We start from the raw sequence: 17,951 nt of genomic DNA on the forward strand, positions 1-17,951 counted from the left end.
TGTGTCTCTGCCCCTCTCTCTGTGTCTCTCATGAATAAGTAAATAAAATCTTTATTAAAAAAAAAAGGCATCTGATGTAATTGTTGTGTTAGTAATAGAAAAGTTATTTTTTGTACTTGCAGTGAAAGGATACATGGTTGGCACAAAGATGATATGGGCTCTTCCACCACTCTGCTTATTTGAACCCCTGACCTTTCAGGCATACGGCTTTCCCTGATGTTAACTGGCATAAACCCACTAGTACATACAAACTACTGCATAAAAATCTCGTGGCAGTATGCAGTTGCGTGGGGGATCATCCAAAAGATGCAGACTATCTTTATATTCCTTTTTAAAAAGTTATAAAAACCAAAATGCATGTATTTTTCTTTAAGCCATCATCCAGAATTTGAAGACCTCTAATACCATATCCATAGATTTCAGTTTGAGAAATACTGCCACAGAGTTCTCAGTAGCTTACTGATACTAAAAACAAGACTTTGGGCTCTGAATACAAATTTCTATCTCTTTAAATAGATTTGTGAATAGGGTCTCAATTCTAGATACACTATTTAAATCCACTAGATCCATATTTAAACCTGTCTAGGACCTGACAATGGAATATCTTTTAAATTTATTTATGGAATACATATTATAAAGAATTTGGATATGTCTTAGGTTTTAACAGACAACCTAACTGCTGTTAGCATATGTTCTTCTGAGGCTATGAACATTTGGATATACTTAGCTGGGCTGAAAGACTGACCACAAAGCTTAGCTTTGGTGTCGTCATCTTTCTTTTGTTAAAGTTTTTATTTACTTACTGTGTGTGTATGTGTGTGTGTGTGAGAGAGAGAGAGAGAGAGAGAGAGAGAGAGAGAGCATGCAGATGTGCAAATGAGGGAAGTTACAGTGGGGAAGGTTAGAAAAAAGAGAATCACAAGCAGACTTGGAGCTGAGTGTGGAGCCTGATACGGGGGCCTAGTCTCACAACCCTGAGGTCTGACCTGAACCAAAACTGAGAGTCTGTTGCTTAACCAACTCAGCAACCCAGGTGCCCCAACTCTGCTTCTGCATCTGTATCTAATCCTGGCTTTGGGCACTGTTGTTGGTTTTGTGTTTGACATTGTAGTTTTATTTTACTTTGAAAACTATGATATTCACATTTTCATGTGCTACTGGTTATATTTAATTTCTAAATAATAGAGGTGATTCATTTACCAAAGAATAAATTTACCTCTAGTCTCACCAGGTTTGTCCCCCACCTTTTTTGCATTTTAGATGTCTGATGTCTGCAATTTCTCTGTGGTTTGCATAGAGTGGCTTCTTTCTTGTACAATTTCAAGACTTTTTATTTCCATCTCTAATTGACCAAAAGGGTAAGACAGGATCGATGCCTGAAAATTCGAGCAGAGCAGACCTGTATTCTTCATGATACCAGAATCTCTGCTTTGCTTGCTTTCTTTTTTGAACATATTTTTAGTAATTTAGATCTAGCATGATTTCAATAGGGCATAACATGGTTACATTTGATAAGGGGCTGATTGTAAGCTCCCCCCACTGCCTGCCATGGTGTTTGGCACATAGGTATTCATTGGAGGTGAATGAAGGAACAAACGAGTGAAGAATGGATGGATGAATTTGGTATAGTAGTAGTGGTGATGGTGTGGCCATCCATGTTTTTCAGGAGAGGCATGTTTTAGATTGTTTATCACTTGAAGCTTGAGGCTTTGTCTTACTGATTTTTGTATTGCTTGAACTTTTAGTTTTGGAGATTCAGGAATCTTGTGGAAAATTTGCTAGTTCCTCTAGCTAACGTATTTAGAGGGACCATGATCTTTGGATAACCAAGTGGATGGATTGCCTTTCACATAACAGGAAACAGTTATCATAGATCATACATCAAATTGCACATAGAATTTCTACTTTGTTTTGATTTTCAATTTTAGTTTGTATTCAACTGTCATCCTGGATCTTTGGATGTAATTTCCTATTCCCTGCACTATTGACTGAGAGTGCATTTCTCTGTGCCTTACTGGGGCTGGAATAACCCAGTTTGATCATATGAGTAGTAATCTGTCTTGTAGGCCTTTACCATCTGCTTTCCTGTTCCCAGCATATATATTTAGTGAGGACACTAAAAGAATATAAAGAAAATGGCTTAATTTCTGACCTTGAACATATAGCTTATTATATGTGACCCAGGCAATAAATGTGAAGCAGAGAAGGTCATGTGCATTCCTCATTGATTAGTTTGCCCATTGGGTCAGCAAGTTTCCTTTTATAAAGTGGTTGTGTAATCACTAGCTGCACAGTAGCCAGAGGTACTTGATAAATCAAGTTTACTTTATTTTGACTGAAAGAGTAAATATATTCTTGTGCAAAAATATTCAAAAGGTCTATGTGAAGAAGAAAATAATCAACTATAACCCTACTTCTTAGAAATAATCACATTTTAATAGAAGGTACCTTTGTGTGTGTGTGTGTGTGTGTGTGTGTATGTGTCTTGGCTGTTTTCACCACAAGAATTTAAAAATACTTAATAGCCAGGTAACATGTATTTACTTGTAGAAAAAATAGAAGATTTTAAAATTTTAATAATTAAAATAAAAAAATACCCATTGTAATACCATCTAGAGATAGCAAATACTAAGATTTTGGTATATATTCTTGTAGACTTTGAATTGCACTATAAATTATATAAATTTATGACTAGATGGAAGCACACCATACATGCTTATGTATAATCTTTGTGTGTATCTTTCCATGTCAGTAAATAGATATCCCCATTATTAATAAAGGCTGTGTGACATTCCATAAATATATAAATAAATATATATTAATATATATTTAAATATATAAAATAAATATACAATACAATAATACAATAAATATATATAAATATATAAAATACATTATTTAACAAAATTCATGATGATTAAAAAAATTCTCTTATAATTGTTTATGGTAAGGTTTGTACCATACATAAGTTGTCCATTTTTAGGAGTATAATCTCTCTTGTTATGGTTTCTGTTTTTGGGATCATGCTTAGGAATTCCTTCTCAATGCAAATTAAAAAAAATTATTCAGCACTGTTTTTTTCCCTAGTACTTTGTTGGTTTCTAATTTACCACTAAAAACTTTAACCAATATGAGACAGAAAGCTAAGTTTATTTTTTTCTAAAACCCTTTGTTAAATAATTTATCCCTCCACCAATATGAGATGCTGTTTGGTCATAAACACTGATCCATATAAATAATTAGATATGTTCCTAGACATTTAAAATTTATTTCATTGATATATTCTCTTCCTGTGTAAGATCTGGGTGTATTGTTTTATTTTTTGTTTATAATATTCTTCATTTGATGTCCATTTGAGCCAAACCTCTTAAAGTTTCTTGGCTAGGCTTACAGCCTGTCATCTTCCAGATAAATTTGAGAATAATTTGTCAAGTTACAATTTATTTTGCAACTTGATTTTTTTATTGGTAGTATGTTAAATGTAAAGATTAATTTGGGGAGATTAACATATTTATAATATTTTCCACCAATTCTAAACTATGGTGACTATAGTTAATGGTACTATAGTCTATAATTGAAAGTTACTAAGAGAGTAGATCTTAGATGTTTTCATCACACACAAAATGTAATTATGTGAGGTAACTACCTATGTGAGGTAGTGGATGTATTAATCAACCTTATTGTGGTAATATCACAATATCTGTATATCATGTCATCACATCGTATGCCTTAAACATACACAATATTATGTCAATTATTTCTCAATAAATGTGGAAAAACATCATATAAAACATATCTATATCTATTCATCTTTATTTTACTTCCAAATGACATTTTTTAGTTTTATTCATATAGTTATTGCATATTTTTAAGTTTATTGCAAAATATTTTATTCTTTGTTGATATTGTGAATAGGACCTTTTTCTCTATCTTTTTTAAAAGATTTGTTTATTTATATATTTATTTGACATAGAGAGCACAAGCAGGAGGAATGGCAGAGGGAGAGGGAGAAGCAGACTCCCGGCTGAGCAGGGAGCCTGACTTGGGGCTGGATCCCAGGACCCTGGAATCATGACCTGAGCCAAAGGCAGACCTCCAAGCAACTGAGGCACCTGGGTGCTCCTCTCTTTGTGATTGTTGTTAATACAAATATATGTGAATTTGATTATATTTGTTTTATATCCTAGTTTTTAAACTTTTATTTATTCCAATAGATTTTTATTTTATTTTTCTGGCTTTTTTGTGGAGACTATTATTTTTTTCCATTAGATCTCATTTCCTCTTCTTGACCCATTGTGTTAGGTTCAAACCTGTTGTAGCAAAGTGTTGAAATAACTGGACTTCCTCGTTTAATTCCTTACTTGAGAGAGAAAGACTCTAGGTTGTCACTGTTCAGTAGGGTATTTTCCCAAAGTCCCATACATGTGGCCATTTGACAACTTGAAATGTGGCTAATGAGAAAACTGAAATTTGAAAACTAAATTTAAATTTTATTTGATTTTGAATACCTTAAATTTCAACAGCCAAGAGTTTAATTGTGTTGGGTATTTATTTTTATTGTATTTATTTGAGAGAAAGCAAGAGAGAGCACAGGAAGAGGAGGGAGCACTGAACAGGGAGCCTGATGCAGGGCTCTATCCCAGGACTCCAAGATCATGATCCGAGGAGAAGGCAGATGCCCAACCCACTGATCCACCCAGGCACCCTTTGAGTATTTATTTTATATGCAGTTTTAAAGATAGTAAAATCAGCTTAGAATAAAGATGATGATGTAAAAGTGAAACACCTTTAGCAGAATGTGGAAAGGAGTAGAGAGTAGAATAACTGGATAAGGGTTGAAGGAAAGCCTGTTTTTCAGCTATTTATTTTGTACTAAGTGTTGTCCTAAACTCAACCCCTTATATATCCACCCAAACATATATCTTCTGTGTTCCTTATTTCTGTAATTCCACCATTATCCTAGCCCAAAACCTTATCAATTTTTCTTCCTTCTTTCTTGTCCCCTAATACCCAGACTCTCCTCCACTAACCCCTGTTTCCACAGACCTACATCTTACCCATTCTTCAAAGTGCTTCACAAATATACCCTCTGTATAAAAGAGCCCTTTTTTGATGTCATTGATTAAAAGTAGTTTTGTCTTCCTTGAAACTCGATTTCAATTGTACTTTGTTTTTATAGTGTTTAGTCCTGCACATTGTCTTATAGGTATTTATGAACACATATCAGATACCTATCTATATTGATAGATTTTACAAAAGATGTTATAAATATTACAAGAGATATATGTATCTATTATAATTTCTTTTTTAAAAAAAATTTATTCATGATAGACATAGAGAGAGAATGGCAGAGACACAGGAGGAGGGAGAAGCAGGCTCCATGCTGGGAGCCCGACGCGGGATTCAATACCAGGACTCCAGGATTGTGCCCTGGGCCAAAGGCAGGTGCTAAACCGCTGAGCCACCCAGGGATCCCCTCTATTATAGTTTCTTTGAGGGAATAATTCTTGACTGATTTACTTTTCTCTTCTCTGCTGGTGTGCTGTGTATGTGTTATATATATATATATATATATATACACAGATATATAAGTATATATATATACATACACACATATACACATGCTCAGTAAATATTAAATGACTCACATACAATTTGAATTGATCATTTATATCTTGTATGTCTTCAATTAATAACTTTTGAAGAGCAGAGATCATATGTGTTTTTGTATTTTCTGTGTATTAGCACAATGCTAAGCATTGAACAGTTGTTTGGTAATTATTTAAATATTTGTAAAAAGTATTAAGACCTATCACTTAGGATCCATATGTTGCTCTATGTGGTGGAAATCCAATTAGACTAGCTTAATGAAACATGAGTTATTTTTCTCAAATAGTAAGAAGTCTGGAAATACATAGTCTAGGGGTGGTACAGTGGTGCCATGATGTCCTGAATGTCCCAGGTTATTTTGGTCCCATATAAAACATGTCACATTTTGTCCTTATCATGGGAGGTCTTCCACCTTCACGCATCATATTCATATTTTTGTTCCTTTCTATCAGGAGAGTAGTAGCTTTTCTAGAGGTCTCTAAAAATAGACTTCTACTCATATCTTCAGTCAAAACTAGGGCCACAAGGACATTTCCATCTGTCAGGAATTCTGGAGGGTGAGTGTTTTTAACTGGGTACATTGTTGCCCAGCAAAATTTGGATTCTATTCATAAGGAAGAAAAGGAGAATGAATCTTGGATGGGCCATCTGGAGTATGTATCTTGGGTATGGAATGTACACTTCAAGCCATTAAAATCTGCAAGAAGTTAAGATACACGTGAGAAGTTCAACAAGTCAAGACAATTATATGATAAATTTCATATGCACAGTCAGACAGTACTGCTACTAAAGATTTGAGATACAAGAGCTCTCTGAAAGATGGAGTTGACCAGGAAATCTTAAGTACAAGAGGTAGTAGGACTTCAGCAGAGCCTTAAAAGACTGGTCAAGTATTATACAGGGGTACCGGATGCCTGTTTTCCAAGTGAGGAATAACATGCTTAAACTATGTTTTTGAATCATTAGACCAGTATAGCAAAAGTAATGAACTCCTATTATGGGGCAAGAGAAAATAAGCTGGGACAACACAATGGAGGATTTTGTATGCCACCATGAGAAGTTTGGATTTGAGACTTGTTCAGATCAGATCTATTGGAAGTTGCTGAAAAGAGGAATAGTCGGGGGAAGTAGAAAAGAAATAACAAGTAAATATGACAATGGACATGTTAATATTAGAGAAAGTTTAAAAGAATAATTCACAGATTCATTCATTTGAATTAATATCTAACGTGGTACCTCCTATCCAGTAGTTAAGATGGTTCATAATACTTTTGACCAAGCAGTTGGTTTTAAGGAGTCTCCAATACTTAAAATAGATATCCAATATTGTTATATTTGAAGTCTCCAATTACAGACTAATGGAACTCTAGAAATCAAATTTTCTGTTAAACTTATTTTTTATATTGCTAAGGAATTCTTTGTTTTTGTTATCACCACATAGATTTTTAATATCATGTCAGCATATTGTATCATATTAACACCCAAGTGTAATCTTTCTTAATTAAAATCATTTCTCTAACCTTGCACTGAATAATTTATAAAAAGATGATTGAAAACAGATTGGTGCTCTTTTGACTAAATGTACTTTTGATATCTATTTTCTCAACCTAGAATTTTAAGTTTGTTGCAAATGCTTAAACTTCAAAGTACTTAAGTTGACCTAATGTTTCATTAGCCTTTTAAAGTCAATCTTAGTACATTTTGCAGAGTTTCTTTTAAATAAGTGGGGTATGTTAGAGCTTTCCCCAATACACTTAAGAATTTTACAAAATGACAGATATTTATTCAACTGTAAATCTCTAAATAGTAAAGATTTATCTTCTATTTTAATAGTGACATCAATTACTTTTGATGATTTGACATAGTTTGAATAAGAAGACAGTTTGATTTGATTAAACACATAAAACATGCTTGAAATTATTTCCTACTTAATTATAAGTGAACATCTGAAGCCCGAGTTACATCATTTATTTAGTAATTGGAGTATCAGAAATTTTCATCTTCATTAGTTCCTTCTGTCTCCAAAATTTCCTCTTAATTACCATAAGATCTTTCCTTTCAGAGATTCCTTAGTATAAATTTAACTCCATGTAGAAATAGATATATAATGCGATTATACTCAACTACTTAGAATTTTATTGTTCACTGTTGACTACTCTGATTGTTCAGCTCCCATCCCACTGATAATTAGTTTGGCCATTGCTTTGGTCAATGGAATGTTGGTGCCCCTTCTTCCACTATTCCCAGAGTGAACACAGGTGGAAGGAGCCTGAGCCCAACCACAGTCTGAAGCAGAGCTACTCAACCAAGCCTTGCCTAGACCAGCCAAACTTCAGTCAACATACAGAGGCATAAGCATGAGAGTAAATGCTTGTTATAAGCCATTGAGTTTGGGATAAAGGATTATTGTGGCAATAGCTGTCTAGTATAGTCTATTAAAAAAATCAGTCTATATTTTCATTAAGAAAAAGCATAATTATAAACTAAACTATCAGCTAAACTATCAGCTCTCTTCTTTATTAGTTGAAAAGTAATAGCACATAACACTAATTGTGTATATCTCTTGGCTAGTGGCTATTGTAAATTTTGAGTAAAATGCCTGAAATGCAATTTGATTAATTCTTTGTTGAATTCCCTCACTTCCTCTCCCAACCCCACCCCTCCCCTTCTTTTTAAACATGGCTGGTACATTAAGTAATCACAAAATGGAATGACATAGGAACCATGGCTAACATTTGTTCAGGGCTTGGCCATTAATATCACATCTTATTCTCCTAGCAAACCTGTCATTCAGTAAACAGATATTTATTGAGCCACAAATTTTATGCCATATTGAAAGTTGTGTCTTACATTCATTTTTGTGGAATGAAGAAACTGAAGTTCAGAAAAGTTAGGTGACTAGTTCAAGTTTCACCGGAAGGGACAGAATTAGGATTTGACTTGAGATCTGACTTCAAAGATCAAACTACTCTCATCATTGTATTGTTCCTGCTCGGAAGGGTGGAAGTAGGAGAGAAGATAGAATTCACAAACTGATTTACCTAACATTTGTTGGTGTGCTGTCCCTAACCATCATTTGCTATATAAACCAGGTATCACCTGGAAGCATCTTAGCATTCAGAAATCAGTAATTAGCTTAGACCCCAGTTGTGGGGATCCCTGGGTGGCGCAGCGGTTTGGCACCTGCCTTTGGCCCAGGGCATGATCCTGGAGACCCGGGATCGAATCCCACGTCAGGCTCCAGGTGCATGGAGCCTGCTTCTCCCTCTGCCTGTGTCTCTGCCTCTCTCTCTCTCTCTCTCTCTCTCTCTCTCTATGTGACTATCATAAATAAATAAAATTAAAAAAAAAAAAGACCCCAGTTGTGTTACAGCCTTTGAAAGTCTGAAGCTCTCCCCACTATTGCTAATCTCCAAGTTCATGCTCTTAGGAACCCCCTCCCATGTGTCTGGAGACCACCTTGATCTGCCCTGTCAGTCTGGGTGTAGAGAGCTCTGTCCTTCCTGGTTCCCGTAGCACACACCTTCACCAAGTAATTTATGAACATTAGTAAGGATCCCCATGCAACCCCCAAAGTCTTACACCATTCTCTCTCTCTCACTCTTGCCTCTAATTGCAATGCCCTCTCGAAATTCTCCTCCTGTTCTGCAGAATATCTTTCTATTCCTTTGCAGCCTCAATATTCCAGGCACCTGACAACTCTGGGAATCCTCTCTCTCCCCAGACTGGAGCATCACGGTGTGCCTGCCTTGTCTCTATCTCATTAAAGGCAAAAATAGACTCTCCTGGGAAAACAGCAAAAGTTGGAATTAGTTCCATCAGTGTGACAGCCCCCAGTTAGCTTGATTTTGACTTGAATTTCATTGCATTTTCAACATCAACAATTTTGTTCAACCTTAAATGGTGAGAACTGAAAACTAATATAAGAAAGAGCTACTCTTCTTAGATTAGAAATAAAATATTTTACATAACTAAGAAAAAGCCTATATTTAGAATTTTACTTCCTACCTCTTTCCAAAAATGTGATTTACAAAAATTACAGAATAAATCCAAATATAAGCTTTTTCTGTTCTTTTTTCAGACCACTTTTTCTATTAGCTATTCAGAGTGAATTTTAGGAGGTTGAGAGCTTGGTTTGTTTATGATCCTAGAATTTCGCTACTGGTATAACTTCAAAGAGTCTAAAGCCCTTGCTTCTACAACACTGTATGAGACATGGTTGAAGAACTGCTTTCTGCTTCTGGAGAAGCCCAGACTACTGTCTTGTCTTGTATGATTGGCCACTAAAATTTTAATTCCTGTCAGAATTATTCTTAATAGGAGAAATCTAAAAACCAGTTGACTAAAAACTAATTCTCACTCATTTCTAATACAATATTCATTGGTTCATTTTTAATTTATGAAGCAATTTTCCTAGTAATTCGGCAGACGTTAGTTCCTTTAAATAAAACCTTACCAAAGATGCTGGCCTTAAGAATTTGTTGGAGGAACTCAGGTTTTTTTTTTTAATTGTATAAACAGTATATTTTTTAAAAAATTTAAGTTCAATTTGCCAACATATAGTATAACACCCAGTGCTCATCTCATCATGTTTTTTTTTTTTAATATTTCATGGTTATAGTGGTACTTTTTGTTGTTGTTGTTGTTTGTTTTTTTACTTAACAAACATTATTTTCTTAATTAAAGTGTTGTATTGGGGCATGTTTCAAACATGTAAGGAGTAATAAAAGGGAGTGAATGAAAGATGGGGTAGATCCCAGAAGTGAGATGCATTTGAAAGTGGGATGTCTCAAGATTCCTCATTGGGACACTGGTGTTAGTGAGGTCTTACTTCTAAGATTGCAAAAATAACATTTTACCTTTGTGTGTCCTTGACCAAATTCTTTAACCTTTCTTAAACTTCTTATTCCCTATGTGTTACAGAGGGATTGTATTTGCCTTGCCTGTCTCGAAAGGTTGTAAGTAAGGATCAGATAAAAACAGTAAATGGGAAAGTACTTTGTATTATACAGTATCTATAGACATTAGTGATTATATTTGTGGAGCACAAGAGTAAGCAGGATGGAGAAGAAGGAAGGTTTCTCTTAAATTCATTTCCGCAGTGTGGTTGAAAAAGGAATCTTCAAATCCTAAATTGAAATTGAAAGGTGGCAGGGAGGGTACCACCAACGTGGGGCACAGCAATGACAGGTCTCTTTCACTGGCCCTAGTGAATGCCAATTCCAGTCATTTCAGTAATGTTGAGTGTTTACAACGGGCCGGGTGCCATGATAGTCACTAGGGATACCCACAATGACAGGATACAGATCTTGCCCTCCAGCAGTTTCCAGTCCAGCGATGGACAACATGACTGTGCATCCCTAGCAGGGGTGAGCTGGGGAAGGGCTGGGCAGCATGTGATTGGAACAGAAAAGAACTGGTTATTGTGACTGGGTCTTGCATATTTTCTCCATCATTGAATAGGGTAATTTAACCTATACTTGTCGCGAAGTATAGCATATGTTTTAGACTCGTGGAAATCATGTTATACACCTGAAACTAATGTAACATTGTGTGCAAATATATACCTAAATAAAAAAATAATAATCCACCATATTTTTAACTGTTTAAATAAAACAAAATTAAGGGTGTTTAAAAAGGTTGGTGACAACCAAAATTCTATAATCATACTTTTTTCTTTAAAAAATTTCTTTTAAATTTGAGTATCATCTCAAATAGTTTCTTTATCCAGTATCTTAATGTCTTCCTTATCCATTCATCTGTTCATGGACCTTCAGGTTCCTTCCATATCTTGGCTATTGTAAATAATACTGCAGTTAACATAGGAGTGCATGTATCTTTTCAAATAAGTATTTTCATTTTCTTTGGGTAGATAGATACCCACTAGCGGAATTAGTGAACCATATGGTAATTATTTTTAATTTTTTGAGGAACCTCCACTGTGTTCTCCACAGTGGCTGTACCAGTTTGCATTCCCACCAACAGTACATGAGAGTTCCCTTTTCTCCACATCCTAACACATGTCATTTATTGTCTTCTTGAATTCAGCCATTCTGAGGGGTGTCAGGTGGTATCTCATTGTGGTTTTGATTTGTGCTTGCTTGGGCAACACATACACTAAAACGGGAATGATACAGAGATTAGCCTGGTCCCTGAGTATACTTTGTTTTTAATTTTAATAGATGAGGAGTGACAGGACTAGTGTTTTCTTTACAGTTTTGTCATATTTCATGTTTCTCATATGCTCTTTTCAGTTTGCAAGGACACTGTCAGGATGAGATTCTATTCTATTGCTTGTGTTCCTACTGGACACTAAATCTTTCTTTTGTATTCACAAGTTCAATTGCTGGTGAGCTTTATCTTTGGCCATTTTAAAAAGAAATGAGTGGATAATTATTCATATTAACGAGGCCCCAATGACAAAGATTACTTCCAGTTAATGGTAATCATTTTTTTTACTCTAAAATGCCTTAAGGATTTCTTACCAACTTACTACTTTCTTGGAAGAATAATTTAAAAGCAGTTCGTTTTCAGGGTATACAACAACAGAGAGTGGAGACATTCCAGAAAATGCCAAGTAATGTAAGGAAGCTAATCTAGTATTAAAAACTACAGAAAATCCAGGGAGTTGGGGAGTTATCTGGTATTAAATCGGATTCTCTACTGTATCTAACTGCTGTCTTACTCCAGTAGAATTTCTACTTTGGTGCCTACTTTAACCTAAATATTTAGAGGAAATATGGGAAAGTTTGTCTGAAGATGAAGTCTTGTGTAAACATGCTGGTCTTTGTACTTACGGTATAAATCCCACAGTGGCACCAGTATGGCCCAAATACTCAGTGTTACCATTAAGTCACACAATGTACTGAATTCTTTGGGAGATGGTAGCCAACCGCACGATCAGAATTCAAAACAAAAAATATTTAAGTACCCAAGTGAGCAAAAATGGATTCTCTTGGCTGAGTCTGGACCCATCTTTTAAAGATGTTAAGCATCTGGAATTGTTATGTGCCTTTGTGAGTCCCCTGTTTTGCTCTGATAGACAGTCTGTTATTACTGGCTGCAGGCAGTAAGAAAGGGCAGGGTCAGGAAGGACAAAGAATTTACAGTATTGAACTTTCAATAATAATATGTTGATGTCAGGAAGAGTTGAGCCATTTCTGGTAAGAAAGAAGGGTTCATTTCAAACACAGGTGAATGTACTTCTGTGATCTACTCCTGAAAAGTAACAGGGGAATTCATAGGCCGTGGGTCACAAGATGCATAGGGGTAATCAATCCCTAAGTGAAACCACAGAGAGGAGGAGTAAATGCTAGAAGAGGTGATAGAGTTCAGCCCTAGGAATGGAACACAGAGTCTTCTCTGATTGATGTTCTTACCCCAGCTTTAGATTTGGCAGTGGCTACTTCCCTCACCACTCCCTTACCATGAATCAACACTTATCAGCAAGCACAGAGTAAAACATAATTTCAGATTAGAGGTTCTGAACAGGCCGAGTCTTAGTAGCACACTCATTTTGATGCTTAAAGAAATAGGATCACATTTTTAAAAACAGATTTCGGATTTGTATCAATACATTTGGCTGGAGTAATGGAAAACTGCATAAGTCTATGAATTGGGTAAGAGTTTATTTTGGTGAAGGTACATAGAATCTGAAGCTCAGTCTGTAAGCCACTAGGTATAAATATTGAAACTGAGTTGAATTTGATAGTTGACTGCTTTAGCATTCCAAATTGGACAGTTCATGTTAGGATGTATTCAGTTTGAAATCCAACCTTAGTACATGTATATATTTAGAGTTTCTTTTTACATAGAGTGAGCAACAAGTTTTTCTTTTTCCAAAGGCAGTTTAGCTGAGAATTAGATGTTTAAGGACTGGGTTTCTTATTTAACTCTTTCTTATAAGAGTTTGGAGTAAATGACTTTTTATTTCCTTTATTTTACTCACTTTATAAAATAAGTTCACTAATTCTGGCTTCCCTGTGTCTATAGGTGTCACACGTATATTCATAAAATATCAGAAGTAGTGATATTTTAAGACTTTATCAATCCAAGGTATTGTTATGTGGTTGGATAACCAACATTGCATAGCAATAGCAGAATCATGTAAATGAATGCTATATTATTTAACCTATAAATGCTATATTATTAATATATATATTAATTAACCTATTAATGCTATATTATTTAAAAGTGCTTTATTATTATTCATAGTTAATAAATATGTTCATATTTTATAAAAATTCCACAAATATTTGGAACAGTGAAATTATATGCAAAGGTTCATACATGTCTATTTTCAGATTCCATCTTTCAGGTCACAGCTCAACAATTCTAGGGTTGGGACGCTTGGGTGGCTCAGTGGTTAAGCGTCTGTCTTTGGCTCAGGTTGTGATCCCGGGGTCCTGGGAAGTGGCCCAAATAGCAAGGAAATTCCTAAAAACAAAACAAAAGGTCCAGCCCAACAGGCACTGTGTATTGTGGGACTCTCCCATGAAGTATTAAAGACCTATTACAAGAAAATTGAGACTTTAGAAACCCAAGCATGGGAAACTGGAATATAAGGCAAGGAACCAAGATAACAGGGGACTGGAGTAAAATCAGAGGAATAATAATTCAGTACAGAGGCAGAAAGATCTTGACAAAGAATGTCTTACCATGTCTTACCTGCTGGGGTTGGCCCCAGAGATGGATGCATAACTGAAGGTCCGGTTAATTTCATAGATTGAGCTCAGAGGGAAAAAGAAGCAAGGACAGCTGCTGGGTAAGCCATGACAGCCTAACCAGAGTGGGTTGGAGTTCCAGGGAAGAGGCTAGTGCTGCTCATTTCACTAACCTCATTTTTCCCCATGGCAGCTCCTCCTTCTGTGGGAGATGATGAGAGATTATGGCATCGTGGCAGTGACAGGAGATACACAAAGACTGTGGAGCATGGCAATGAACTTTCATAGCACAGTTACAAACTTAAATAGCATCTTTCACATATATCTTAGGGCCCAATCTGTTGGGCTATAGAGTTGCTATTATTGTTATTATTTTTAGAAACATAATATGTTATGTAATATATTGAATGTGGAGTTTGCTAAGACATTTGGGAGGTTATTAGAACAAGTAGATAGGAAATTGTTCTCTAATAATTCATGTCACTTGTTTATTCTGACTTATAATAACTTCTGAAGAATGGATATGATTTGTACCCTTAAAAGATAGAGTAAACATTCAAGATAGCACTACTTGGGAGAGTCATTTAAATAGTTTACATTTGCTATTCTCATCCTCTATTCTGTGGAAGAAAAAAGCAATTTTATTTTTTCTTTCATGTGGTGTTTATCCACTGCTCTCAAATTTTATCTTATAACCGCTCTAAAGACTGTACAATGATCTATTCTTTCTAAAGCTCATGATTTCCTAGATCTAGTTGTAAGGGCTGTTAAAAGTCTCCCCCAAATTTTCTAAGAACCCAGTTTAGCTTCATTTGTGTTAGGAAGCTGTTTTCTAGATGACTGCCGTAATATGAGGTGGTTTCTATTCAAAAATCTTTCTCTTGATCTGTATCTTTGTCCTGATCTCAGTAAATAGCTTTGTTACTATGAACCAAGTCTGAGATGTACAAAAGTACTTACAGGACGCATCCAGGAATTACAGTGACTTTCTGTGATGTCCATTCTGTCAGTTGTTACAATTCATGGGCATTTTGGAGTCTCGTTCCCCATTAGAGAGCCAGACTGAGAGGGAGCATGAGAGGGGCTTGAGTTGGGACCTGTGGTGAAAGCAAGTTTCGCTATTTAATGAGCTGCTTAGTCCATTCACTTCTCTGAATTTGTTCCTTGATGTGTCCATGGGAATAGTACCCGTCTTGCAGGGTCCTTATGAAAAAACAAATGTATGTGAAGTTGCACATGTAGGTTTTCAGTAAAAGCTGAATAACACTCATTGGCACCTGAACTTTAAGACTAACCAGTCAAATTATTTCAAATTGTAAGAAAATACTTTTAATATAGAAGACTGTTACCTGCCTCTCTGGGCACTCCGTGCAGTCTACTATATCATTAACTGTTTGGAGTTAATGGTGATGGCTTGGTGGGCATCTGACACTGTGCCAAGTGATGTCCATGTATGATGTCATTTAATCAGAACAGTCATTCTTTGAAGAAAGTTTTGGTTTCTGATTTTGTACCATGACTTTGAACTGCGTGTATTTTCTTTTAGGGCATATATTCTTTTGACTTCTATCTGCCTTATTCTTTCTATTGGATTGAACTAATTATGGTACTTTTATGTAACCAAACTGTATCAGGAGGCTTTGGGATACAAATAACAGAAAAGCAGAACCAGTCTGGCTCAAAAAATAAAGAGAATTTTTCACAAACATATACTGAATAATTCTTTACTGGGCTGTGTTTCTCTGTGATTCCTTTCACTCTCTCCGCCTCCAATGGCTCCCTTTATTATATTTGAAATTGTTGCAGCAGCTCCTGACAGGACATCTTTATACTACACACTCTCCACTGGAATGAGAGCTTCTGTTCCCTCAGACAGAAACTCTTGTCTTCCTTTGAACCAGTTTAGATCTTGTGTTGTCTTTGACACAGTCCCTGGGAGCAGGGGGTTGGAGCGCATTGACTAACTTATCCCTGTCCTTTCCTGGATTAATCACTGAACAAGAAGAATCTGTTCAGCTGCTTAGCTCAGACCTACCTATACCTGCGACTGTGGTCTGTGTCACCCAAATCAAGGAGGGGGATAATGGAGCAAGGGGTGAAGTGGTACTGGGAAGGCATCTTTGTTCTCAGTCTCACATGGAGAGCTTTCCACACTTTAATTTGAGCTATGATGTAGTACTATAGGAGGGTTTTCTTTTTTCTAGACTTTCACTGTTAGCTAAAAGTTGTTTTTTAAAATCATGAATGCAAGTTGACTTTTATCAAATGTTTCTTCATTTCTGATGAGATGATCATGTGGATTCTTTATTAATGTGATACATTACTGATCAACTTTTTTTCTAAATTGGCCAACTCATTTTTATTTAAAAAAATTGTTTTTAACATTTTTTTTTTTCATGAGAGACAGAAAGAGGCAGAGACATAGGCAGAGGGAGAAGCAGGCTCCAAGCAGGGAGCCTGATGTGGGACATGATCTGGGACTCCAGGATCTCTCCCTGAGCCAAAGGCAGACACTCAACCACTGAGCCACCCAGGCATCCCCCCAAATTTTTAACAATACCTAGTACTCATCACAAGTGCCCTCCTTAATACCCATCACCCATTTAATCCATCCCCCTGCCCACCTTCCCTCCAGCAGCCCTCTGTTTTTCCCTCTAGTTAGGAGTCTGTCTTACTGTTTGCCTCTCTTTCTTTCCCCTCTATGTTCATCTGTTTCATTTCTTAAATTCCATATATGAGTGAAATCATATGGTATTTATCTTTCTCTGACTTATTTCGCTTAGCCTTATATTCTGTAGCCCCATTCATGTCACTGCAAATGGCAAGATTTCATTCTTTTTTGTGGCTGAGTAATATTCTATTGTATGTCTATACCATAACTCCTTTTCCTTTTTAAAAACAACTTTAACAACTGCAAAAAATAAACTATTTCTTTATATAGTGGGACCATTCTTCACATATGTATCTGCCTGTGAAACTATCACTGAAATCAAATAATGAACATATTTATCACCCCTCTCCAAACAAAAGTACCCTCATGACCCTCATAATCGATCTCCATTCCTTTCCTTCACATCCGCCCCTGCACATGCGGTCCCAGACAACCACTGATCTATTGTTATCACCGTAGATGACCATCTGCTGTCACTATAAATGAGCTGCATCACTCATCGAATTTTTTTTTTCTCATTGAATTTTTGAATGTTAAACTAACCTACCATTTCTGAAACCCAATTGAATCATTATGTATTAGCTGTCTGTCTGATGTATTTCTGTATTCGTGTAATTTCATGTTCTGCTTGGATGCAAAAATCCTATGTTTATAACTGCAATTGGACTCTAATTTTTCTTTCTACTAATGCCCTTGTTGTACTTTGGCATTAAAGTTCTGCTGGCCTCATAAAATGAGCCAGAGGGTATTTTCTATTCTGTTGGCTAGAGGAACTTGTATAAAAGAAATATTATTTTTTCCTTAAATATTTAGCTTGAACCAACCAGGGAAAACAACTGGACCTAGAGTTTTCTTTGTGGAAGAGTTTTAAATTACTGATTTATTGTCAAAACAGATACAGTTGATAATGATATGGATGAAACTAGAGATTATAATGCTAAGTGAAATAAGTTAATCACAGAAAGACAAATACCATATTTCACTCATGTGGGAATTTAAGAAGCAAA

The 17,951-nt window shown here is 35.8% G+C and overlaps 1 protein-coding gene across 15 annotated transcripts in view; it reads left to right on the forward strand.

Moving 5' to 3' along the window:
• ACYP2 (acylphosphatase 2) overlaps positions 1-17,951 on the forward strand; it is a 247,932-nt gene that overhangs the window by 164,435 nt on the left and 65,546 nt on the right. Inside the window, exon 4 of one of the 15 annotated variants that reach the window (XM_049115513.1) lies at positions 3,974-5,144. The exons of the other annotated variants lie outside the window; for them this stretch is intronic. Within the exon in view, the coding sequence (XP_048971470.1) occupies positions 3,974-4,028 (55 nt within the window). The 3' untranslated portion in view covers positions 4,029-5,144. Of the gene's footprint in view, positions 1-3,973; positions 5,145-17,951 lie in introns of those variants that run through there. 15 annotated transcript variants of the gene reach the window in all.

This window comes from Canis lupus, chromosome 10 (assembly GCF_003254725.2).
Source record: "Canis lupus dingo isolate Sandy chromosome 10, ASM325472v2, whole genome shotgun sequence".
In the NCBI taxonomy this organism is placed as follows: Eukaryota; Metazoa; Chordata; class Mammalia; order Carnivora; family Canidae; genus Canis; species Canis lupus.